At 53.0% G+C, this 26087-nt stretch overlaps 1 protein-coding gene across 1 annotated transcript; it reads right to left on the bottom strand.

Annotated features, from left to right (window-relative positions):
• Positions 1-627: 627 nt before the first annotated feature.
• On the bottom strand, positions 628-8162 carry ADGRG5 (adhesion G protein-coupled receptor G5; the record flags this gene model as incomplete). The annotated part of the gene is made up of 11 exons (XM_084256870.1): positions 628-731; positions 1076-1353; positions 1630-1747; positions 2780-3048; positions 3312-3427; positions 4124-4276; positions 5685-5801; positions 6449-6553; positions 7080-7236; positions 7810-7891; positions 8099-8162. 11 exons carry the CDS (start codon positions 8160-8162, stop codon positions 628-630), a joined length of 1563 nt encoding a protein of 520 aa, XP_084112996.1.
• Positions 8163-26087: the final 17925 nt, after the last annotated feature.

Raw genomic sequence — 26087 nt, forward strand, 5'->3', positions numbered from 1 at the left:
CTCAAGCATGATAGGCTGGGAAGGCCTCAGACACTGAGTAGGTCTCTAAGCTCAGGGTGGGGGCCCCTGAGCCAGGATGAGGTCTGCCCTTCCCAAAGGTGGTGACAGAGCCCAGCAGATGCTTCCAGGAGGGACTGACTGAGACCCCATCCCCAGCAAGCAGGTAGAGATAAGGACACAAGGTCAGTGGGGGAGCCCCCACCCCAGTGGGACCCTTCTTCCTGTCTTCACAAAGCTCTTGGGCTAGGCAGAACCAGAGTTACCTGCCGCAGGGTCCCGGATGTGGAAACCACAAGTTGCTGAGAAATGACAGGTTCAAGAGTCGGATCTTGAAGCAAGGTCTCTGCCTCCCAGGCCAGCACTCTGCCCACAGGCCTGGCCAGCAGGGCCCAGGCACCAGGAAAAGGTTTGCCACCCCAAGTGGTGCTGGACCTCCCCTGAGCAGACTGCCAGTGGAGACAGAGCAACACCCCACCCCCTGCCTGGGGAGCCTCACAGGAGGAGAGGCCTCCCTGGAGGGCGAGCGGCCACATGTCCTTCAGCTGGCCTGCCGCCTTCTTGGATGAGATCTGGGGCCTTGGACCGGAGCAGCCTGCCAGGCTGGAGGGTCCAGCCCAGGAGGTGAGCCTACCGCATTGATCGGGAGGAGCTGACTGTCTCCATCTCGGTCTTGGCCTTTGCCCCTGAGTAGTAGTGCTTCCGGGAACAGAACCACAGGAAGAGGAAGAAACCTATAGGCAAAGGGCTGGTCAGCGGGAGCAGGGGCCTCACCCAGAATCCAGGAACTTCCTGGGCTAGAGTAGCTGCCCAGGAATAACTCACAGAATCTCTTTCTGTTCAAGGCCAGTAGGCCAGAGCTTACTAGCTAGCCCATAGGGTGCCCTTGTACAAATCAGAGGGTAGCGCCTCTTCCTATAAGCTGATACACCCCCAAACTGCTTTGACAGGGGGAATCAGGGGCTTTGAGCCCCCAATTTACCCCACTCCCTGCCCCCCATCTGAAGCCCTTCAGCAGTAAACATCTACCAGAGATCCACCACCCCCTGGGCTTCCTCCAGGCTGCCCAAGGTCCTACCGTAGAACGAGTTGAAGATGGTGAAGAGGAAGAGCTGGGTCAACAGGAAGATGCTAAAGGAGAAGAAGCCCAATGCCCAGGTGGTGCCCAGCAGCACAGTGAGGCCCAGCACAGAGACCATGTGCTGGCAGGCCCGGATGCCAAGCACATTCTTCTCTGCCCGCAGCCTGCACAGGAGCCGCTGCGCCCAGACCAGCACCACCAGGTTGAAAAGGCATGTGAGGCCGCCATAGCCCTTGACCAGGACAGTGTGCACTGTGACGTTATCCATCCAGCACCTGCAGGGGAGGGTCACATGCCAGGTGCAGTGTGGCTCCCCAGGCCAAGGGCAGCTGGCCTCAAACGCCAGCCTGCCCCTGCTAGAGAACTTAGAGATCCAGCAGAAAGTATGTGACAAAGCCCCCTGGAAACCACCCCCTGTCTAAACCCTCCCTTCTCTCTGCCCCCCAGATGGGTCAGATATGTCCATGCCATGTCCTGTAGACACCCTATCCAGAGCCCCTAGTGGCCCTTATGCCAAAGCTAGAGCCCACCGCAGCCCTGTGGACACTCACATGGACTGGTTCTGGAAGCCTGTGTTGTTTCCCTGGCTGTCAGAGACGTGGATCTCGTGGAGTCCATACACTGAGGAATTGATGGCGAGGACGAGCAGTACAAGGAAGGCAGGAACCCCTGAAGGGGGGACAGAGGCTCAGCATCTGGTGGAACACCTCAGAGATGGGTCCTATCTGACCCACATCTGGGTCATCTCATCAGTCCTTCAGCCTTCTTAACAGAAAGGCAGGAGAGTAGAGGGTGTGAAAAAGACTATTCGGAGCTCGCCCAGCTTCAGAGCAACCAGCCCAGGGGTCTTGGAGAAGCTGCTCTCCAAGGTGGCGTGGGTGGGAGAGTAGCGGCAGCAGTGGCCACACTGGGAGGTGGTGGCTGGGAGCTAATGGGACAAAGAGTTGGGGAACTGAGATGGTAAAGAAAGGGGTTGAATGGTGCCAGAAGTGCCTTTGATGGTGGCGAAGGCGAGGAAGAGGACGGCGGTGATGCTGAGAAGGTGCTGGGAGTGTAGCAGAAGGGGTGGTGGCTGTGATGGTGGTGACAGAGGTGAGGTGGTGACGGAGCGAAGCTGGTGAAGGTGGTGATGAAGTTGGCAGGAGGCATGGTGGACATGACGGCCGTGTGGGGGGTGGCAGTGATATGGTGAAAGTGAAGTTGGTATTAGAAGGGGTGATGGGGGCCTCCCTGGTGGCGCAAGGGGTTAAGCACCACACTGTGAAGCAATCCTCGGCCTCTGCAGCACGAGTTCAATCCCTGGCCGGCCAGGGAGCTACCCACATGGCGCAGCAGACCTCTCCTGACTCGCCCGCTGCTCCCCTCAGCAGTGGATTTCAGTCAGTCTGCCTGTTCTGCTCCCCACTCTGTCTCTGGTGAATCCTCTCACCCTCCCGCACATCTGGCCTGTGCCCCAGCTCTTGTATGCATAAATAAATAAATCTTTAAAAAAAAATGATGATGGAGGTGTTGCAGGTAGCAGCAGTGGGAAGAGTGATGTAAGCAGTGGTGTTGCCAGGGATAACCCCAGTGCTCTTGACACTTGTGCTCTTGACAGCAGTCACTGTGAGGAAGAGGAAGACAGAGAGAGAAGGACAGGAGGGGCGGACACCCTGTTGGCTGGAAGCGTCAGGAAGTAAGAAGGGAGGGAGCTATGCTTACCCCAGCCCACCATGCAGAGCTTGAGTACATATCGGCGGAAGTAGGTGTTATAGACGCGCCCAAGGAGAATGTAGAGGTTGAGGCCTTCAATGGCCATCCAGGTGAAGCAGCTGAGCAGCGCCCAGTGCAGGATGGCAGCCAGAGCCGTGCATGCTGGCCTGGGCACAGATGGCCTGGCCAGCACGGGACTCAGCAGGAAGGCAACGTTCAGGAGCAGCACGGAGGCGACCAGGTTCATGTGGATACGCCTTGTGGGGTCATACTGCTTCCTGCGGGTGGCAGCATGGTCCTCGGTGGCCTGGGGCCATCACCCAGGCTGTGCCACCCCCCAAGCTCATCGACACACAAATAACAGGGATGCTGAGGTCGATGGGGGGCAGAGACTTAATGGCAGCTGCAGAGTGAAGCTGGTCTCCTGCCTTCCAGCCTAAAGTCTTTGAAGAAGCCCACCCCACGCAGAGGAACCAAGTGGGGAGAAGGAAGGGTGCTGAGCCACAGGGGGAGGGCAGGGCCTGCCCGGGGCTGGGGGTACCTGATGTGGAGGTGCAGTGCAATGGTGAGCAGCGAAGCCACGATGGAGATACTGCAGCCCACGATGGTGATGGATGTGAGAGTGTACAGCAACTTTTCAGGGATCGGGGAGAGTTGCTGTGGGAGCTGGAGGCCAGAAGCATGGATGTGCCTTCCCCAGCAAAGCTGGACAGACCTATAAGACCTCAGCTCCGAGCCCTCCAGCCCCCCAGTCCTAGCTCTGATCTTGGCTTGGAAAAAGAGTCAGGGCAGACATATTCCCACTACCAAGTCCCTCTCCCTCCCTCTATGAGGACCCCCTTCCCTCACTCTCTGTGCACATAGGGGGCCTACCACTACTCCCCCTGTAAGGACAGGTGCACCAAGCCTGACCTATGAGAGTTCCCCCTCCTCCTGCCCACACTAACTTGTTAACGGATGAGTAGGTGACACAGTTTACCGTGGTGGAACTCAATTCCAAGACTTTGGGTGACAGATTTGGGTAAGTAAAACTCTCATTCTACTGGCCTAAAAGCTAGTGGGACATAAGCCTAGACCTGCTGGCAACCACATTATTATCCCCTGGGGAGATCCTGCTAGCACAAAGCAAGCACAACTCAGTCAATTGTTTTGGTGCCATTGAGCCCCTGGATCAAGCCACACCTGAAGCTTACCCAACCTTTTCAGGAACACAAATCCCTAGGTTTCATTTCTTTTCTTTCTTACACCCATTCGATTTGGGCTTTCTGTCCCTCGCATCAGACTTTGCCTTTGTTCTGGACATGGGCCCTCTGCAGTTCTGAAACACCTCACCCAGGCTGGCTGTATACGCACCATGAGAACAGCAAAGTAGCTGAGGTGGTTGCAGCGGCAGAGCACTTGGGAAGAGGAGGGCTGCTCTGTGCGACAGCCCTCAGAGCTCCAGACGCCCCAGTAGTGCTGATTAGCTACCTCCTTCCAGAAGACACAAGTCGGCATATAGTCTTTCTAAAGGGGAGACACTGGAGTTGAGTCATCTAAGAGATTCAGGGGAGGGCATGCAGGACAGAGTCTGGAAACTGGGGTTGAGGGCGTCACAGATGACTTAACTACACCCTTGTCAACATTTCTCAGGCACTTGCTAGGCTTTGGCATCACACAGACCCAGATCCCAGCCCTACTGCCACCTTGGACTCTGAAAGTGAACTGGGAAAGTTGCAGAACTTCTCTGAGCCTTAGTTTATCCACCTGCCAAATGGAATCCTTTATTCCCAAGTTACAAGGGATGGAGGAAAAATTAAAAGCAATGAGAACCTTGCCTTCCCAGCCCTAGCTTATACACAGGGCTCCATAATCCACTGTCCCCTCCACCCTCCTCCTCGTGAGGGTGGAACAGGGGTCCATACCCACCCCAGTAGGGAGAGAATACTCAGCCACAGACCACCCTGATATCAAGCCATGTGGGCGAAGGGGTGGGGGAAATGACACAGACAGCGCCAAGGAAAATAACAATGGAAGCGCCAGAGGAGTCCTGGGGAGGGAAGGGACGATCAAGGCACGAGGGCAATGAAGTCACATTGGATTTCAACAGACATGGAGCAGGGGCACCAAATGGGGGAGGGAACTGCAGGAGTCAAGGCCCAGAGGAATGAAAGGAGAGGCTGGAAAGACTGGGAATCCAGAGCTGTCCTGGAATGCAGAGGCTGACAGGAAGATGGGGCCAGAGCACAGTGGCTCTGGAATGCCAGGGACAGATGGGTAGAGGCATCAGGGCTTGTGCCCCCCCCCCCCGCCAAATAGCCCTTCTCCCTTCTTTCCTTGAGAACTTGTCCCTTCCCCAATGGCAGGTCAGCTGAATCCAGTCCAGTCTGTGGCCCAGGTGACCCAGGCCTAGCTGGTCTGCATACTCTGTGTCCGAGCACAGTGATGGCTCAGGGATAGACACATGACCCAGCTGGACATTTAGAACTCCACTCTGGGACCCAGCTTTGCACTGATGCCTGCTGGGAAGAAGTCCAGCACTTTAGCTGCCATCTTACCACAGTGGAGACTTAGGCCGGAAACCATTGCTGAGCTGGAAAGAGACTGAGTCATAATAATACCATATCATCCCCTGGATCCAGCCATACCTGATGCTGCATCTGCACATTTCATTTACAAAAGTCACTAAACTCCCTTCTGTGTTTTAGCTGCTTCCGTTGGTTTTCTGTCATTTGCCACTCAAAGAATTCCAGATAATGAGGTGAATAAATGTCTCTCTCTTATTTCCTTGGCAGGAATTTTCAAAGTGTGATGAGTTTAAAACAGTTTGCTCCAGAGATGGTTCCACAGGTTCAGGTTTGGTTAAACCAAAGCTCATCAGAATAGCCACAAAGGAGCAAAGGTGGGATGGAAACAGGGGTGCCCCCAAAGGTACCAGACTATGATTGTGCCAGAAGCTGATGTTGATCGGCTCTCTGAGGTTTTCCACGTGTTCCTGTCCCAGCTGGGCACCGAAGACATAGTTATTGAGCAGAGACAAGTTGCTGTCACTCTGGAAAAACAGCAGAAGAGCTGAGTGGAGGGGACGTGAGTGAGGCCTGAGAGTTCCCTTCCCCAGCGCCTCTTGCCTGGATGAGAACAGCAGTGTGCTCTCGAGGGCCAGCTGGGCACAGTGATGGCTGTGCGCACACCGTCCCCTCCTGAAAAGCGGTCTCCACCCACCTGCTTTACTTCCCTTTGTTAAATGCCTTCCAGCCTCATAGCCCCCGCCCCCCCAACAATCCTAACTCACTTTCAAAGCCAAAGTTAAAAGACATCTCCTCCAAAAGCCCTCCTAGATTGGGAATAGCCCTGACCCCACGCTGACCCATCCACGGCGTCGTATCTCTAAGGTTATCATCAACCTTGAGCTAAAATTAAGCCTGAACGCCGTTGATGGCCAGATAGAGAATTCTGAGGACAGGGATCTTGGGGCCTTTGTGTCTGTCTCCCACTAGGGATAGGGTCGTAGTAGGTGTCATTTGCACACGTGACTGTGCTCCCCTCATTCTGCTAAAACTGAGACAGGGCAGAGGCTGGCTCTGGTTTCACACTGGGTTGGGCTGGTCCTGCCCAGGAACTTGGTGGCAGCAGAGATGCCAGCAGTGTCCCCAGAAAGGGGCCAGCACCAGTCCCCACTTGGCCCATCCTGGCACTAACCTGGAAGAAATTGGTTTTGAAGAAGTGGATGCAGATGAGACGCAGATGCCTGCTCGGTTTCTTGCAGGCTCCATGGGTCAGCTCAGCGGGGAACTGCGTGGCATGCTGGGCCCCGGCAGGGAACGAGCCACGGTCAGCTGGGCCTGATGTCTGGGCCTCCAGAGCCGCCCCAAACCATCACTGCCCCAATCCCTGTGAAACCTACAGAGCCTCACCCCAGAGCATTTCCTCCCTAGGCATCTCCACCTGCAAAACCCTCTCCTCCAAGACTGTACCTCCTCCAAACTCCCCGAGATCCCAGGCTGCTCCAGCCCACCAGGGGCCCCTGAGGGTGTAGCAATTCACCCCCAGTGCCCCAACAGTTAGCAGAAATTGAACTTCTGGCCTCTCCCACTGTTGCCTCCCCTCAGGGTCCCGCAAAAGCAAGAAAAGGACCTGCCATTAGGGTCCAGAAAGTCCCCGCTTTTGTCATTCCCAGGAGGCATGTCAGCTGCCTTTCAGAGCAGGCTACTCACAAGCAGTAAAGGTGGAGTCTAGATGGATTATGGGGCGGCCCATGAAACCTGGGGAAAGTCCTAGAGGGTTTGTTGGAGGGAAGAAACCCCTCTCCCCACCCCCTGCCACCTCTGACCTGGGGGGCCTCCTCCACAGTGGCGCTGCTCAGAGAAAGGCCGGGAAATGAACAGTTCAGGTTGAAGGTCAGGCTATGGATATATTTTGACTTGAAGCAGAGTTCGGGGGCACTGAGGTTGAAATTCAGCAGTCTGCTCTCCAGACCACGGATGAACCTGAGGGCAAGAGAGTGGGCCAGAGCCGCCAGTGGGAGTAGGGACAAAAGGGCCCTAGATGCTGTTCCCATTCCACACCCACGTTACTCCAACCTCTGGGCCTTTGTACACAAACCTACCCACCCCACCCCACCCCTTCTTCCATTAACTCTTGTTCAGATTCTGATTTACTGACACCCCCTCCGAGAAGCCTTCCTTGACTGTTTCCTGCTGACTGCGTAAAGTGCCCTCACTATCCCTATGCTTTCCTAGCCAGATATCAGCATTGACCTCTCACCAAAGGTGCTCAGCCTTTGGGTCACAGACCCTGGAGAACCTAATCCAAGTCTTCAAGGCCCTTCTTGGAAAAACACAGAGCACCACGATTCTGCACCTAGTTTCATGGCACCCATGGTGAAGGGTCCTGCTCTCGTAAACTGTGAGGGCATCTCCAGCAACTCAGCAAGTGTGTGTGGAATAGATGGAGGGTTGGTAACCTACCCTGGACTTAACCCTGGGCCACTGATTCAGGGTGTAAGCTGGGGGCGAGTGGCACAGCTGACTCTGGGAGGTGACGAGGGACACCCAACTCACTCATCAAAACGAGGTTCGTGGTTCGGCTTCCTGGGTGCCCGCTCCAGACTGCGCATCCACTGCAGGGGATCTTGGGATGCCTCTGCAGGGAATGCAGTCAGACTCCACCTCAGCCTCTGTTTGCCAAGCCACCCCCACCCCACCACCTCCGGGACCCCCCATCACGAACTCCCTTGGTGCTGCCCCAGGAGACCCAAGCACCCCCTTTTCCATCTCTCTTAGTTTCAGGCCTCTACCTTCCACATAGTAGCCAGGGGCCAGGACCCCCACTTCAGCAGAGCCCTCTTACCCTCCATCCTGCTCTGAGACACCATGAGGCACAGGCAGAGAAGAAGGGCCCCACTGCGGTCCATTCCTGCACCCCGTCTCCTCCAGAAAATGGCTCCTGGCCTGGAGAAGGGGCACACGATTGTCACCATCTCATTTGATCCCACTCCTGCACTTCACAGTTGAGGGGCCTAGGCTCAGAGCAGAGGGTTCTGCTCTCTTGAGGCTGCCCTGAGCCAGGTGTCTATGGCTGCAGAGTCCTTGACCATTTTATTTGAAAAGATTATTTATTTGAAAAGATTAATAAAATTGGTGACCATAGTATCACCACCCTGATCATCTCTGCCTGAGGTGCGCCTCTCCCAGAAAATGGTTTCTCTGGGGGCTTCTCCAGGGCCTTCACCCCACCTAGAGGGCAGGTGCTTGGGGGCAGGCAACTTGGAACCCTGTCCAGCCCTGTTGCTAACCCCCTGTGTGACCTTAGGCAAAAATCTATCCTTCTCTGCTCTCACTTTCCTCCTTGAAAGAAAGAGAATAGAAAAATAATGGAATATGGGCCTCCCTGGTGGCGCAAGGGGTTAAGACATAGCACTATGAAGCTATCTGCAGCCACTGCAGCACAAGTTTGATCCCCAGCCAGGGAGTTACCCACATGGCGCAGCAGACCTCTCCTGTCTTGCCTGCTGCTCCCCTCAGCACTGTACTTTGGCTGATCTGCCTGTTCTATTCCCCGCTCTGTCTCTGGTGAATCCTCTTGCCCCCACATCTCTGGTCGGTACCCCAGTTCTTGTATGCATAAATAAATAAATCTTTAAAAAAGAAAAGAAAAAGAATGGAATAAAAAAATTAAAAGGAGAGTAAATTAAGCACAAAGTGAGCAGAAGGGAGAAAATACTGAGATGAGCTTAAGTCAATGAAATAAAAACTAGCAAAACTGAGGAAAATCAATGAAGCCAAAAGCCAGTTATTGGAAAAGATTAATAAAATTGATAGACCTCTAGCTAGAATAATCCAGAAAAAGAAGCAGACACAATTATCAATATTAGCAATAAAAGAGGGAATGTCACCAAAGAACCTATGACATCAAAAAGGTAAGGGGGAATATTAACAATCTATGCTGATAAACTATATCAATTAGATGAAATGGCAAAATTCTTTGAAAGGCACAAACCATCAAAGCTTACTCAAGTAATAAGTAATATGAATAGTTCTATATGAAAGGAATTGATTTTTAGTTTAAAAACCTTCTCATGGGCCTCCCTGGTGGCCTAGGGGTTATGTCTCAGTGTTATTACCCTTGTGGCTTGAGTTCGATCCCGACCAGGGAGCTGACCCACATATGGGGCAGCAGACCTCTCCTGTCTCACCCGCTGCTCCCCTTAGCAGTGTATTTCAGTAAATCTACCTCCTCTGCTCCCCACTCTGTCTCTGGTGAATCCTCTCACCCACTGCACCTTTGGCCTACACCCCAGTTCTTCTATGCAAAAACAAATACATAAAAATCTTAAAAAAAAAAAAGAATTAAATTTCTGGGTTTTGAGGGTCACTATTAAGAGAATGAGAATACTAGTCACAGACTGGGAGAAAATATTTGCAAACACACATGTGATTTTAAAGAAAAACTTATATCTGGACTATATTAAGAATTCTTACAATTAAACAAGAAGAAAACAATCCACTAAAAATGGGTAAAGATTTGGATCAAAGAAGATTCATAGAAAGCAAATAAGCATGTGAAAGATACTCAATAATTAGTCATTAGGGGAATGCAAATAAGAGCCAGAATGAGATCTTACTACACACCTTCTAGAACAGCTAAAATCAAAAATGACTGGTAGTACCAAGTGTTGTTCAAGATACAGAAAATCTGGAACTCCCATATAATGGTACTGCAAAATGGGACCGCTTCTTTGAAAGTTTGGCAGTTTCTTTTAAAATTGAAGATAGGGCCTCCCCTGATGGTGCAGGCAGTTGAGCGCAGCGCTGTGAAGCTGTCCACAGCCTCTGCAGCGCTGGTTCGATCCCGGCCAGCCAGAGAGGGTCCCACATGGCGTGGCAGACCTCTCTTGTCTCGCCTGCTGCTCCCCTCAGCAGTGTACTTCGTCAGTCTGCCTGTTCTGTTCCCCACTCTGTCTCTGGCGAATCCTCTCACCCTCCCACGCATCTGGCCTGTATCCCGGTTCTTGTATAAATAAATACATAAATCTTTAAAAAAAAAATTAAAGATAGATTTACCATACAAGCACCCACTTGACCTCTAGGTATTTACCAAGAAAGATGAAAACACCTGCCCACACAAAGACCTATTTGCAAATGTTCATATTAGCTTGAGTCACAGCAGCCAAAAACTCAGGACAATACAAATTTCTATCAAATGGTGAAAGATTAGTGGTGGAATACTATTCAGCAATAAAAAAGGTGAACACCTGAAATTGGTAGCCCATGGATGAATCTCAAAATTATTATGTTCGATGAAAGAAGTTAGACAAAAAGGACTATGTATTTTATGAGTCGACTTATATGACCAATGAGAAAAGTCGAAACTATAGGGTTAGAAAACAGATTGATAGTGGCCATGGTGAGAGAGAGGTATTGACTACAGAAAGACATCCTGCAACTATTAAGGATGTAGAAGCTTTCTGTATCTCAAGTGTAATACACATAGCAACGTGATTGTATGCCTTTGTCAAAATGCATCAAACTACTCTCAAAAAGATGAGTTTCATTTTATGTAAAGTAATCCTCTGTAACTCAAGATTTTAGCAAATCAAACCGAAACCATACAGAGAGGACTGAGAAGAGGAAATGCAAAGGGGAGGGGAGCTAAGCTCCCTCCCCTCATGGGGGAGAAAGTCACAAAGAATACTCACAAAATTGCAAAAAAGGAAGAACCACAAAATTCAAAATATCTATTTGATGGTGCCGTCAGAAGGAAGCGGTTAAAAAGGTGAACTTTAGTTTTTCTTTTCTTTTTTTTTTTAAAGATTTATCCACTTATTTTAATACAAGAACCGGGGTACAGGCCAGATGCGTGGGAGGGTGAGAGGATTCACCAGAGACAGAGTGCGGAACAGAACAGGCAGACTGACGAAATACACTGCTGAGGGGAGCAGTGGGTGAGACAGGAGAGGTCTGCCGCACCACGTGGGACCCTTGCCGGCCGGCCGGGATCGAACCGGTGCTGCAGAGGCTGCGGACAGCTTCACAGCATGGCGCTCAACCGCCTGCACTACCAGGGGAGGTCCGAACTTTAGTTTTTCTACCACTGAATTTTCTGAAATGTGATCATCCCAACAAGACACAAGCACATAGTGCCACTCCCCGCAGGGACATAGAGTCCAACCTTACCAAGGAGATCGTTTGGTGAGACATAAACTTTTCATTCTGAATATCCTCTCCCCCAGGGAACTCATGTATGAATGTATCCTATGGAATGAACAGAGCAAGCCATAGATATATACATAGAAGAATATGATATTATTGCTAATCATAAAGAAATATTGAAAACTCATTTATAATTGGGGAAATTCAAATCAAAATCACAATAAGATAATATCTCACTCTGGTGAGAATGGCCCATATTAAAAAAAAAACTGGCAACAACAAAGGCTGGTTGAGAATGTGGGGGGCAAGAAGAACCTTTTACACCACTGGTGGGAATGCAAACTCGACCAACCACAATGGAAAGCTTAAACTACTAAAAATGAAGCTACCATATGACCCAACAATTTCACTCCTCGGACTCTACCCTAAGGACACAAAAACATTCATTCAAAAGGAAAACTGGGGTCTCCCTGGTGGTACAAGGGGTTAAGATGCAACCTATGAAGCTAGCCGCAGCCTCTGCAACATGAGCTCGAGCCCCAGCCAGGGAGCTACCACCTGGAGCAGCAGACCTCCCCTGTCTTGCCCGCTGCTCCCCTCAGCAGCGTACTATGGTCAATCTGCCTGTTCTGTTCCCCACTCTGTCTCTGGTGAATTCTCTCACCCCCCTGCCACACTTCTTGCCTGTACCCCAGCTCTTGTATGCATAAATAATTATGTTTTTTTTTAAAAAGAAAAACTGCACCCCTATGTTTATTGTCGCACTCTTCACAATAGCTAAGATATGGAAATAACCAAAATGCCCAAAACAGATGACTGGATCAAGAAGATGTGGTCTATGCACACAATGAAATACTATTCAGCAATCAAAAAAGATAAACTCATGCCATTTGTGGCAACATGGATGGAGCTAGAAGGGATTATGCTCAGTGAAATAAGCCAGAAGGGAAAAAAAAAATAGCAGATAGTTTCACTTATAGAAGGAATACAGGGAAACCGAACAAAGGGTCATAGGAAAAAAAAGGCAAAACTATCAGGAAAATTATAGATGTGAGGCATACAGCAGGGGAGGGAAGAGCACAAGAGACTGTGGTGATGGTGCACGGGGGAGGTGGTGATAGGAGATTTATAGGGATTACACCTAAAGGGAGAAATCAAATATTTTCAAAAATGAACAATGATATAAGAAAAAATGGAAAAAAAGGAAATACTGAAAACTAGGAAGGAGTGTGCAGCCGTGACTGGTGGGGCTGGGGTTCTAGGTCTCTGCTTCGCTGCTCTGTGTGGCCTACATTACAGTGACCCATTTTCAAATTTTTATTCACTCTTTGGATAGTTCAGAAATTTACATCTTTCAAATCTAAACAATAGATGAATGCTAAAAGGTACAGAATGCAAAATATCCCCACTTCCTGTGAAACCAACCGCTTAGCCCCAACTAGTCGCCCCAGGTGACCATTCTCATCAGTGTCTCTTCCCCAGCTTCTTCATACAAACATAAACAAACGTGCCAGCCAGGCAGCTGAATTTGTATCATCGCCCACATGGACAAGTTCACCAACTGCCCATTATCTGGGGTCAGGCTTTTCCTTATCACCTTTGAGGATCTTTTTTCCATAATAGGAAAAGTAGCTCTTTGTCTATCACACCAGCACCAAATATTTTTCCTAGTTTGTCATTTGCCTTTGAACATGACCTGTGGTCTCCGGCAGGTAGAAGTCTTTTTATAAATACATGGTTCTTGTGTAATAAAAATTAGTAATCATTTCTCTTTTGGCTTCTGGATTTTGAGTTGTAGCTAGAAAGGCCTGCCCCACTCCATTATAAAGGAATTCTCCTAAATCTCTTCTAGACCTTTTTTTTTTTTCCTTAAGATTTATTTTTATTTATTTATGCATAGAAGAACTAGGGTGTATGCCAGAGGTGTGGGGTTCAGAGGATTTACCAGACACAGAGTGGGGAGCGGAACAGGCAGATCTACTGAAATACACTGCTGAGGGGAGCGGTGGGCGAGACAGGAGAGGTCTGCTGAGCCATGTGGGTCACCTCCCTGGCCGGGGATTGAACCGAGGCCACATGGCTACAGACAGCTTGATAGTGCTAAGACTTTACCCAGCGCCACCAGGGAGGCCCCCTCTTCTAGGACATTTTCAGTTTGACTAGTCCTGGAATACGGTGTGAGATGCGGATTCAGCGTCTTCCACTGTCTTAACATTATTAACATATGTATTTACTTTACAAAAAATAAATGTAAAAAATAAATCTAACAAGTAGTTTTAAAAATAGAGACTGGAGGGTCTCCCTGATGGCGCATGGGGTTAAGCACAGCACTATGAAGTGATCCACAGCCACTGTAGAACGAGTTTGATCCCCGGCCCTCCAGGGGGTAACCCACATGGCACAGCAGACCGCTCCTATTTTGCCCGCTGCTCCCCACAGCAGTGTATTTCAGTCATCTGCCTGTTCTGTTCCCCACTCTGTCTCTGGTGAATCCTTTCATTCCCGCACCTCTGTCTTGTACCCCAGTTTTTGCATGCATAAATAAATAAATCTTTAAAAAAAATAGAGACTGGAATCATGGAGTGCTGGCTTCTTATTTAGCTACTGGGTTATTTGATTATTTATTTGACTGTGCTACGTCGGGCACAAGGTAACATCTCAGAACCTTACCATCTCAGAACCTCAGCAAAGAGATGAAGGAAAAGGGCTGGGGAGACAAAGGAAGCTGCTAAACGAACTCATTTAAATTTTTCAGATGAGAAAAAAATGAGGGCCTGATTGTGCAGAAAGATCCTGGACCAGAGCCTCCCCGGTGGCGCAGCGGTTGAGCACTGGGTTGCCAAGCTGCCCGCAGCCTCTGCAGCACCTGTTCGATCCCTGGCTGCTCCCCAGCCTCCGGAGGAGGGTCCCGCATGGCGCGCAGACCTCTCCTGCCGCCCGCTGCTCCCCTCAGCAGTGTGCTTCGGTCCTTCTGCCTGCTCTGCTCCCCGCTCTGGCTCTGGTGGATTCTCTCACCCTCCCGTGCTTCTGACTGTATCCAGTGCTTGTATAAATAAATAAATAAATCTTTTTTTAAAAAAAAAAAGATCCTGGACAATCTTGACTACCCTCTCACTGTATGAATGAGGAAAATGAGGCCCAGACAGCGACCTCAAATCCTAGGCTTACACAAAAGGCAGAGGAGCTGAATCCACGCCCAGCTATGGAAACCAAGGCCAAAGCAGAAGTGATACCTCCCCCAAGCACCCCAAATAGAAGCTGTGGCTTCCACCCTCTTTCCCAGGAGCAAACTCCAATCTAAACTTCTGCTTCTGACGTCCAACATCGCTCCCCCCACCCTCAGAGAGGTCCCCACACACCCTTACTGGACACCCTTAGCTTTCTCTTTCCCCATCCTGCACTTTGTTATACGGGGCCCTCTGGGAAGCAGGAATCCCTTACCTGACTTCCAAGACGGTTCCAGCAACTGTGAAAGGAACACACACAAGAGCAGGTGGTGGTTACGCTAGGACTCAAGCTGCGGGCTCCAGACTCCGAGTCAAGTGCTCTCCCGTGCTGAGCACAACCTCCCAAAATTGACAGTGGCTGAGTTCCTGTGTGGACGAGGAAGACCCGGCAGAGACAGAGGCAGATGACACACAGAACAGAGCCTCTGGGAGAGGTAAGTGTGGGCAGCACTTCCAGGATCCAGTGCCCGGCACTGAACTTGACCTCTCTGTGCTGCAGCTTCTCTCAGCTGCAAAATGAGGCCGAGGAGACCTATATCCAGGGAGAGAAACTCACAACCATTTCCACCATTTACGTCCCCCTGCCCCCCACTCCCAGGATACAGGTGAACATGCGGCTTGGGAACCTTCCTTCCCAGAGCTCACAGTGAACCCCCCAAACCCACCATCTCCCCCTACAGCCAAGCCAGCCCCTCCTGCCCCTTCCAAACAGCTGTACCTGCCAACTGCAGGGCAGAGCCTCATCCTGGTTGGGGGGAAAGTGAACCTGTGATCTTCTGGGGAAAGCCACAGAGGTGCTGGTACTGGCCCCATTTCAAAGGTCAGGGAACAGGTTCCCAGAAAGCCCACGATGAAAGCAGCACCAGAGTCACCGCCCTGAGACACGCTGTCCCCCGCAGGGGAGTGACACCTGCACAAACGCTATGCCAGACCCTGTTCTGAGCACCTGCCAGGCCCTCACCCCTGTCAGCTGAGGTGCAGGTACCAGACTAGTCCCACTTAACAGATGAGGAAACTGAGGCCCAGAAAAGTCCAATAACTTGCCCCAGACTGCATGGCAGAGCCAAGATTTGAACCCAGCGCCTAACTCCTGCTTAATATAAATTGCCTCTTTTCAGAAACATAGATCTCTACATTCATCGAGACTTGGAGTTGCCACTGGGGAGCCAGGAACGGGTGAAGGGAAGGTGGGTGTCCACCTTGCTCCCCGGATGTCACCAGTCCTGCTCCCCCTTGGGCAGGGACAGGTCTGGGGTCTGCTGGGGAGCTCGCGCCAGGACAGAAAGCAGTGGGAAGAGAGAGGAAGGACTGACCTGAGAAGCGCCGCTGGCCCTGTGCTGTCTACTCTGATGTCACCTGCAGGAAGAAGGGTTAGTAGGGACCTAGGTGTGGCCTCGTTCCTCCGCTGACCCAGAGCCCACTGCACTTCTTCTCTTTGCTCCCTCACCACACACCCGTCATCTCAGGCCCATTTCACTTCTTCTTTTTTGCTTCCTCTGAGCAAATAGCCCCGCCTATCTCAACCCTTGCTCTCCACCCACAGGACCTATAGCACTTCTTGAGGGGTGTAGGGGGGAGCACCTTTGCCAGGATGCTGCGCATCAGTGTGGAAAGGGAGGAGCACTGGCAGCATGGTGCCCTGCCACCTTCAAGACATTAGACTGGGACCTCCCTGGTGGCGCAAGGGGTTAAGATGCAGCACCATGGAGCTCTCCGCAGCCTCTGAGCCTCTGAAGCATGAGTTTGATCCCCGGCCAGGGAGCTACCCACATGGCGCAGCAGACCTCTCCTGACTCGCCCGCTGCTGCTCCCCTCAGCAGTGTATTTCATCAGTCTGCCTATTCTGTTCCCCGCTCTGTCTCTGGTGAATCCTCCCCCTCCCCCCACACCTAGCCTCTGGCTTTCACCTAATTCTTATATGCATAAGTAAATAAATCTTAAAAAAAAAAAACAACAACTCAGCCTGGCACCCCTGGGCATATGTGGCCTCTCAGCCTCACTTTCCCCATCTGTAGAAAACGGAAGAAAGACTCCTGCCTGGTCTGACAGTCAATGAGCGTGGCGATGGCAAGGACCTAAGGAAAAGGCTAGATCACACTGCCTGGGATCACACAGCCTCCCTCCAGCTCTCAGAGCCCAGGAGGAGGCCTGACTCTCCCTGAAGCTCCTCCCTTTTCCATCCTGGGTCTGTGCCAGCCTCACTGTGCCTGCCTTGGGGTGGGGGTGGGGGGTCACTGGTTATTTAACCCCACGCTCCAGTTCTTGGACCTGTCAAGACCCTCCCTGGCTCAGAAGCCAGCAATGATTCCCTCTTGCCTTCATGGTCTAGCCCCATCAACTTCCGCTTCTACCCTGTTCTAGGCGTGCATGTCACATTCATGCCATCTCCCTGCCCATGTCAGCTGTGACACACACGCTGCTGGGCAGCACAGCAGGGAATCTCCAAGCTTGGGGTTCCGCTCAAGTCCCACCTCCTCAGAGAAGCTTCCCTGCTAAATATCCCGGATGCTTAAATTTTAGGAGGCATTATTCAGTCCCCAGGCAGGTGGTGGGGGGAGGCAAATCATCTCCCACTCCCGGCTCCTGGAGAGCCACACGCCACCCCTAGTGAAGTCTCCCTGTGTGGGACCTCCAAGGCCCGGATGGCCTCCAAGGGATCTAAGAGGGATGCCAGAAGGCACGTTGGCTGAGCCACATGAAAAAGTCATTTACTTTCCAATCTTTCTCAATCCTGACGGCATCCAGGAGAAGCCTTAGTTTATAGTTAAATTGTCTCTAACTTCTCTCTAACAATGCCTTAAGTCTTTCTTCCCCCTAGTCGCCAACCCTGTTTTGTGTCTTTTTTTAATTGTGGCAAAATATACCTAATAAAATTGACCATTTCAATCATTCTAAAGCATATAGCTCCATAGCATTAAGCTCATTCATACCACTCTGTCACATCACCCCATGCAGCTCAGAATTTGTCCATGGGCCCCACTGAAATGGTCCCCATTAAACACTAGTTGCCCCTCCCCGTTTCTCTCGAGTCCTTAATCACCGCCATTATCCTTTCTGTCTTTATGAAATTCATTACTATATTCTAGAAGCCTCCTTCAAGGGGAAACATACACAATGTGTCCTTTCCTGACTGGCTTCTTTCACTAAGTATAATGTCTTTAGGGTTAATTCATTGCTATCTCGGGTGTCAGAATTTCAGTCCTTTTTCAAAGCTGAATAATATTCCCCCAATGTACAGACCACATTTTGTTTCTCCATCCATCAACTGTCAGATAATTAGTTGCCTCCACTTTTCAGCTGCTGTGAATCACCCTGCTGTGAACATGGATGTACAAATTATGTCCCTTTTTTACAGAGACAGTGTGAGCTGAATTTTAATGACATCTTATTTACAGATTTCTTTTATGATTTTCTTCTACTTAGGGCAACTGAGATTTCCTATTTACTTACTAAAACACACACCATCCTAAACAGTGAAATGAGTTAAAGGAAAAGGTGCTATGAGCTGCTGGCAAAAGTTGGTGGCAGAGGTAGAGGACAGAGAACACTGGAGGGTGGGAACACAGGCCTCCGCCAAAAACCCCACTGTGCTGAGTTGGAGAGAGAAGCCCCTTGGGGGGCCACTGGGGGCCACCAGGGGACTGAAGCCTGCTTAGAGGTATGGCTTTGGGAGCAGGAATGTGGGGGTACTGTCTGACCCTCAGCTGTCACTTAACTTCTGATCCTCACTTTTCTCATTTTTGTAAAGATTCATTTATTTATGCATACAAGAACTGGGGTACAGGCCAGAGGTGTGGGGGGTGAGAGGCTTCACCAGAGACAGAGTGGGGAGCAGAACAGGTGGATCTACTGAAATACACTGCTGAGGGGAGCAGCGGGCGAGACAGGAAAGGTCTGCTGCACCATGTGGGTAGCTGCAGTGGCTGTGGATAGTTTCATAGGTTGCATCTCAACCCCTTGCACCACCAGGGAGGCCCTCACTTTTCTCATTAAGAGATAACAACACCTAGTCACAGGGTAGGGGCATCCCGCTGCCCAACTCCTTCTAACCCCCAAACCCCAAGAGACAGCCCTAGGACAGTACTTTTGCTTCCTTTCTTGAGAGAGGTGTTGTCAGCTGTGAGGATGTTGTCATGAACACTTAGGGTCTCTATCAACTCAGCCTCCTCCACCTTCTCCACCCCTGTCCCCATCTCCAGAAACTCTGGGAAAGAACGCTGGCCCACGCCTGTGCTTACTGGCTATGGGACTGTGGGTAAGTCTCAGCCAGAAGCCTTCCCGAGCGTTTCCCCAGTTTGAAAATGGGCACCTGGTCCTCTGAGTACTGAAAAGCTGAACGCCACAGTCCCAGAAGCACAGCGAGTTAAGGCCAAGCACTGCAACATCTACAAACCAGTTCCACCACATGGCCCCACCAAAATTTGTCTCCAGCTATCAGAAACCATCCGAGGTTTGTTTAACCACACAAATGAACTAACCAGTGAAACTGCCTGTCTTACAAAGAAGTGTAAGACTTCATGAAGTTGATGGAGGGGTGACCTACAAATAGAGCAGCAGCTGCCCAGGGAGGAAGAGAACACCTCTAAGAGGAAGATAATTCCAGGCAAGTCTTTGACTGTCAAAGGACTCCGAAACCCTTAGGTATGACACCCCCAAATATTTTGGCAAAAATGACCCTCTTCCCATAACAAGTTGATTCTTGCTGCATTTGAACGTATGCATGGTTGCAAACTTAATCGAAATATTGTAAATCATGTGTTGAAACTAACTTAGCTTTATTTCTAGTTTCTTCTTGGAATTAAGGCCCTGGTGAGGCAGGGTTCCTATTCTTGTCAATGTTTGGTCCTCTTTTTAGACAAATTCATCTGCGTCAACCATCCAGGGTGCAGGAGGATGTGGTGACCAGAGGCCTTCCAGGCACCAACCCCTCCTCTCTAGCCCAAACCGCAGACACCCTCCTCCCAAGGGAGAAGGCCCAAAGGCTGCTGGGTGCACGCTTGTGTGCACGCTAAGGCACTAGGGTGCACAGACAGGTGCTTTACCATAATTGCCCGCTGGGCTGGACTATGGGCCCCAGCCCTACTGTAGGAAGCACCATCAAACATCAGAGAAGATCTCAAAACCAGACGGGTCAAGAGGTTCAACACGCCTGAGGTTAATCTGACCAACACTCTTATCATGCAAAGGGGAAACTGAGACCCAGTGAGGGGCTGGATTTGCTAATCCACATCCACTGGGTTGCAGGGCTGGCACTAGGCAGAAGGCAGGTAACAGAAGTGAGCCCTTAGTAAGCGCGCACACGTGCCAGGCCTGAAGCGGGCAGTGCCCACTTCTGCTGCCCGGCCTCTGGTGCGCGTTTGGCGCCTAGGAAACCCAAGACAGGAAAGCTGAGGGGCCCCCAGACTCTGCCTCCGGTCCCCCCACCCCGGGCCCCGCGCGGGGGTGGAGCCTCCGTCGGGTCCGGCCAGCTCTCCGGCAAAGCCCGCCAGGCCGGCCCGCGCCCTCCGTCCGGGCTGGGCTGCTGCCCCCACCGCCGCCGCGCGGAGGCCCGGAGTCACCGCGGGGCCGCAACCGGCGGGGGACCCCCGACACCCCGCCCGTCTCCTCTCCCCCCTCCCCTCCCCTCCCCTCGGGAGGGAGGAGGAGACTCCGCGGCCCTCCCCCGGCCCTCCCGGCGGCGGCCGCAGCCAGCCCCGTGCCCGCTCCGCCCAGTCGAAGCGGGTCGGACGTCCGGAGCGCGCGGCCCCGGCCGAGGTGAGCGGGGACGGCAGCGCGGGGCCCAGAGAGCCATCGCGCCCCGGGAACCCCCCAGGCCGCGCGCTTTCCGCGGGAGGGAAGCAGTTAAGTTGGGGGCGTGCTGGAGGCGAGGGGAGCAGCGGGGGTTCCCGCATCCGCCCCAACCCCCAAACCCGCAGAACTTCCTAGCCCCCTCCCCCGGCCCCCCACGTCTAGGGCCCGGCCCCGGGTGTGGCGGGGCTGCGGGCTCGCGGGGAGGGCCGGGCCGCCTCCGGAATGCTGCGGGCCGGGCCGGGCCGGCGGGAGGGGGCGGCGGGCGGGGGCGGCCTTGGAACTCTCCCGGGGGACCCAACGTGGTCACCATGGCGAGCGCGGGATGGACGGGGGGCGCGAGCCAATCGGAGCACCCGGCCTGCGGTGGCTGCCAATGGGGGCCGCCCGCTGGGGGGGGCGGGACCACTCCGCACTTGGGGATCCCCCCTCCTCCCGCCGCCGGCTGCTAGGAGGAGCCTGGAGGCTCGCGGGACCCGGGCGGCTAAGGAAGGGGGGTGAGGAAGTAGGGACCGAAGCGACTCTGGCCTCTAGAAAGTGAATTTCTAGAAGGAACCCGGACAGGTGGGGCGAAGCCTCTAGAGCGCGCCGCCGTTGTGTCACCGTCCTCACGCGGCTGTGATGTTTTTTTGGAGTTGATGGGTTTGGAGTGCGGGGTCCTTGGGTTTAGCTGGATGACACCTCGCCAGCCGCTTTCCCACCAGGGGCTCCAGCTTCACAAGTGTGGCTTGAACAGGGCTGTGGTGGGATTGGGTTGGTTCGGGTTGGCGCACAGTCTGACCAGGAGTTGGACAGAGCTTTTAGAAATCTTGTTAGTTGCCTCCCGGTGCATCACACAGGTGAGTCAACAGGCCCAGAAAGGCCCGGGGCTTGCAGCTCTCACACAGCATGTCAGAGGCCGAGCTGGGACTAGTGGGTAGTGGGACGTCTACTGTACAAGGGCGAATAGTTCAAGGAGTTGCTGAGCAGCTCGGGGCTGGGGGGAGCCCTGATGAGGGCTTACACCCTCCATACCAGCTATGTGTGTGCACCTGGCCTGATGCCTAAGGACCCCACCATGTAGTTACCACTCAGGTAGTCATCACCCAAGAGGAAAGCATCAAATTCCAGCCCCCCCTCCCCACCCCCCACAGGTCCTCCACATACATATGGACAAGTAGCTACTCCTCCGACCTCAGTGGACACATTTGCTAAGAAAGGAATTATCAGAGACCTAGGATATCTTTATGGTTGCTAGATCTGAGATGGGGGCACCTGGGAACAGGCCGTGGGGTGCATATCCCTGGGCTCAGGTCCAGCAGGAAGGCTCAGCCTGCCTTCCACCCTCCCTCCCAGATCTCTCCTGGAGGTGCAGTGGCTACAGCCCAGGCAGCAGGTCAGAGGGACAGGTGCCCACAGCTTGCGGGCTGACCATCCTTGGACCCTGCACTTATTCAATCAGGCTGGCCTCTGTGGTTTCCTGCCGGGCTCTGCTCCCTACCCACAGCCAGGCCTTTAGCCACAGGCCAGGCCCAGAGCCCCACCTGAAAGATTCAGGGAGGACAGGGTGGGTTTAAGCTGGACGGAGGATTTGGGCCACAAGGCACCCCCGCTGGTCCCCTCAACTGGCCCCCATCCAGGCCTTAGCATTGCTCACTCCTCTTGCTTCTTGAGCAACTCATCTAAACATGCTAAGGACAAAATACAAAATTTTCCTGCTGTGGGTCAGCTAGGCTTTCTCAGGTAAGAGGCCTGACCTGGGAACTGCACTTTCCTAGGGTCTGGGTGTGAAAGGACCTCTCCTTTGACCTTGGCCACAGACAGGCTCAAATACCTCTCTGTCTCAGAGCCTGGCTGCACACTGACTCCTGATCCTTGGCTGACTCAGCCCTCCCTGCTCACAAGCGGACCCCTAATAGTCTGTTAATCTGGGAAGCATTTATGCAGCATCTGCTGTATGTTGGGCCCTGTGCTGACAGCCAGTGAGACCACAATGCCCTCAAAGACTTCACAGCATGGTCATTGTTAAAGAACAGGGAGGGGGCCTCCCCTGGTGGCACAGGCGGTTGAGCACAGTGCTGTGAAGCTGTCCACAGCCTCTGCAGCACCGGTTCCATCCGGGCCTGCCAGTGAGGGTCCCACATGGCGAGGCAGACCTCTCCTGTTGCGCCCGCTGCTCCCCTCAGCAGTGTATTTTGTCAGTCTGCCTGTTCTGTTCCCCGCTCTGTCTCTGATGAATCCTCTCACCCTCCCACGCATCTGGTCTGTACCCTACTTCTTGTATAAATAAATCTTTAAAAAAAAAAAAAAAGAACAGGGAGGAACTAGGGCTTTGTGCACATTAACATACTCTGTGCACTGAGGTCAGAGAAGGCCTCCCAGAGGGCAGGAGATTGAAGGTGGGTCTTGAAGGATGCGTAGGAGTTTGCTGATAGAAAAAGGAGACATTCCAGACAGATCTGCAAGTATCAGGATCCACTAGTCACTTTCTGTGGACCTGATGACCATAATCTGAGCCTAGCCTGAGTGTCAGGTCAAAACATTCTTGTATCTGCCCTAGAGTGGGGTTCATTGAGCTGCATCCCACTCAGCCCTGCTTTCAACTAAAGCGATGCAAGGCCATCCTTTAGTCTTCTGCTCTCCACTCCACCAGTCATCTTTAAGCAAATGTATGCAGGCCCTGGTGGCGCAAGTGTCCCTTCTGGGTCTGGGGAACCTGCTGCAAGGAGAGGGCAGTTGGTCAGATCCAGCTCTGGAAGACTGTCTGACAGTGCTTCCTCCCCACTCCTCTACCCCTGCTGCAGGGGGTGGGGCTGGGAAGATCAAAGCATTTCCTGGAGGTGGTAGAACAGAGCTGAAGGATGGGTTTCTGTGTCTGGGAGGGGGGGGGCATTCCAAGTGGGGGGACATAATCTGAGCAGAAACCCCGAGTGTTAAGTGGGAATAGACCCTGCTGTCTGGCTGGTGGGAAGCAGAGGAAGGGAGACCTGGGTGAGGAAGGTTCCTTGAGGCTAGCAGTGGCTGGTCCCTCCCTAACCTGCTCCTTTGGGGTGGTGACTCCTTGGGAGAATCAGGAGGCCACCCCCACACACATACACAACCTCCATGGGAAGAGGCCCCGGGCAGGGCAGGATAGCTGGAGCCTATTTCTATGACGGCAAGCCCAGCGAGCTGAGCTTCTGCTACCTCTGACTTGGGTGAGTGTGGGCCGTGGGCTGTTACTGGGGCTTGTGTGTAAGTGTGGGTCCCCAAGGCTGTGTAATGTGAGTGGGGTGAAGGGAGGGGAGACGTTTCCAGGCAGGGTCTGGCTGCCGTTGCGCTTAGGTGGGTGTACAGGATTCCTGGTGTGCTGGGGGTGGGCTTTTCCAGAAAACCGTGGGACCACCACCCCTTCCCCCCCTCCAGGGAGCCCTGGATCTGCAGGAGAAATGGCTGCAGGGCTGTTCAGAGCCCCTCTCTCCCTACTACCTCCCCTTCCTCCTCCCTCAGCCCCCAAGGGTGGGGGCAGGCCAGGCTGCAGAGGAACAGGAGCCCACCCATGCCATGAGCATGGGTGCCTGGAAGCCATTAGGGGCCTGGGTGGCACCGGCCCTGCCCCTGATGAACGGCTTGGGATTCCTGGAAGGAGCACCCTCCCTGCTGAGCCCCCTGCCAGGCCTGGCAGCAAACAGGGGTAGAAAGGATGTGGCAGTGGCCCCCTCCCTGCTGACCTCTCAGCTTAGGGCCTACAGGAAGGGTCCAACAAACAGGGGCTAGGCCCTGGGACCCTTCACACTCCTTATTCCCAGCACAGCTCTTGTTGGGGAGCAGGGGCTGTGGGTAGCACTGGGATTTCCTGCCTCCTCCCCTAACCCTCAGGCTCTCACGTTGTTTTTCTTTTCCAAGAGCTTCTCCATGTGGAGCTGGGCCAGGAAAATGGGGAGAGGAGTGTGTGTATGCATGTTTGTGTGTGGGGGCGGGGGGGGTGTGCTTGTCTCAGGGATGTTTGTGTCTTTGCATGTCTCCGATTCTCTGTCTCTGTGTGGGGGTGCCTGTGTCTGCGGGTGTGTCTGTGACTCAGGGTCCACAGTAGAGGCTCTGTGTGTACAGGTGAATGTGTATATGGTCCAGATCCAAGCATGCGTGTGTCCACCCGTGTTTCTGTAGCTGTATTTATGCCTGTGGGGTTGCTTGTGTGTCTACAGGTGTGTCTGGATATGCCTAGATGTCCACCTCATTGCACAGGTGGAGAGATCGTCACAGCAAGGGCACTTGGCCCCTGGAGCAGGCATCACAGCCAGGAGTGGGAGAAGCTGCAGTGGTGGACTTTTGACCCCAAGAGGGAGAAGGCCTCTGTCCTCAGGGGCAGAGAGGCGGGCCATAGGGCCAGGGCAGGACGGGGAGGGTCAGTCTGTCAGTCTGTGGCTTCCCTCTTCACTGCAGCTATAACATCAGACCAGGGACAGTGGAGGGTGGAGAGGGGACACTGAGGCAGTGTTGGGAGCAGTCAGTGTTGAGGCACTCTTCAGTGGTGTTGAGAGTCCCCCCAGTTGGCCTTTCAGAAAGGGGGGATGGCTCTCAGGGCAGGGCTTTAAGGGAACAGATACAGGCTCAGCCGAATGTCCTGAGCAGCTGCTGGTGCAGTCAGCATGAGCCACAATGGATGGAAAGTGAAGCCGTTGGAAGCCAGGGAGGGGCATGTGTCTCACTTATTTTAAAGGGGATGTGGCCCAGAAACAGAGCCCAGCAGTCAGTGTGGGGGCAGCGCACTCCACGCCCACCCTCTATAGACGGTTTATCTCCGTCAGACCCAGCACACTTGTGGGTTCACCAAGCCCTCACAGGTTTGCATTTAGGCTCCTGGATACTCTACCTGGTTCCACCCCAGGCGTAACCTTGCTGAGCCTCCCTGTCCTCTTCGGTGAATGGTGATCCTCTCCTTGGCACCTGTCGAGGGGAATGAACAAGATTTCACCTAAGGCCCTGTGCACAGCACCTGGCCTGCAGTTGGCCCTTCCCAAAAGTCACTGTCATTATGTCATGTACTGGGATTAAAAAGGTGGCCAGGAGCCAGCCCCTGCCTTCCAGGGTGAAGCAGCCTGGGGCAAAAATAAGGAACAGACAGGAACAATGAGAAATGGTAGCGGGAGGGTGGCTGGTGTAAGAATGGAGACCAGCAGGGGCTGCCCACTTGGCTTAAGGTGATCCTGGAGGACACCTAGGAGGAGGTGATTTTTTCAGATACAGTTTAAGGATGAGAAGAGTCCAGTGAGGCAAGAGGCAGGGAGGGGACTCCGGGCAACTGGGGGAGGGGAAGTAGTAGTGTGCGAGGTGGGACCTGCAGATCCAGGTCGAAAATCAGCTGCCACTGCTGCAGGGTGAGGAGACTGCTGGGGGGAAGTCAGGCCAGTGAGGCAGCCGTTGCAGGCTCTTGCAGCCTCACTGCCAGCAGACTGTTTTCTCTCCCCCTGTCTTTTTCCATCCTGTTTCCTCTGCTGGTCCTATCCTATGGCTACACATGGATAGTGGCCAGGGCCTAATAACACGGTTGTGTTCTCCCACAGGTCCAAGGAGGCATCCCCCAGCCGGTGACCAAGAAAACAGTGGACAGCGGGTGTCATCATGCGCCCTAGGGTCGCTTCCACTTTGCCTCTGTCCCCCCGCCCCTAAGTCTGGCCTCAAGTTCTAGGCCGGGCCCTCGATCAAGGAGGCACC

The sequence above is a fragment of the Talpa europaea genome (genome assembly GCF_964194135.1).
Source record: "Talpa europaea genome assembly, chromosome: 16".
Classification (NCBI taxonomy): domain Eukaryota; kingdom Metazoa; phylum Chordata; class Mammalia; order Eulipotyphla; family Talpidae; genus Talpa; species Talpa europaea.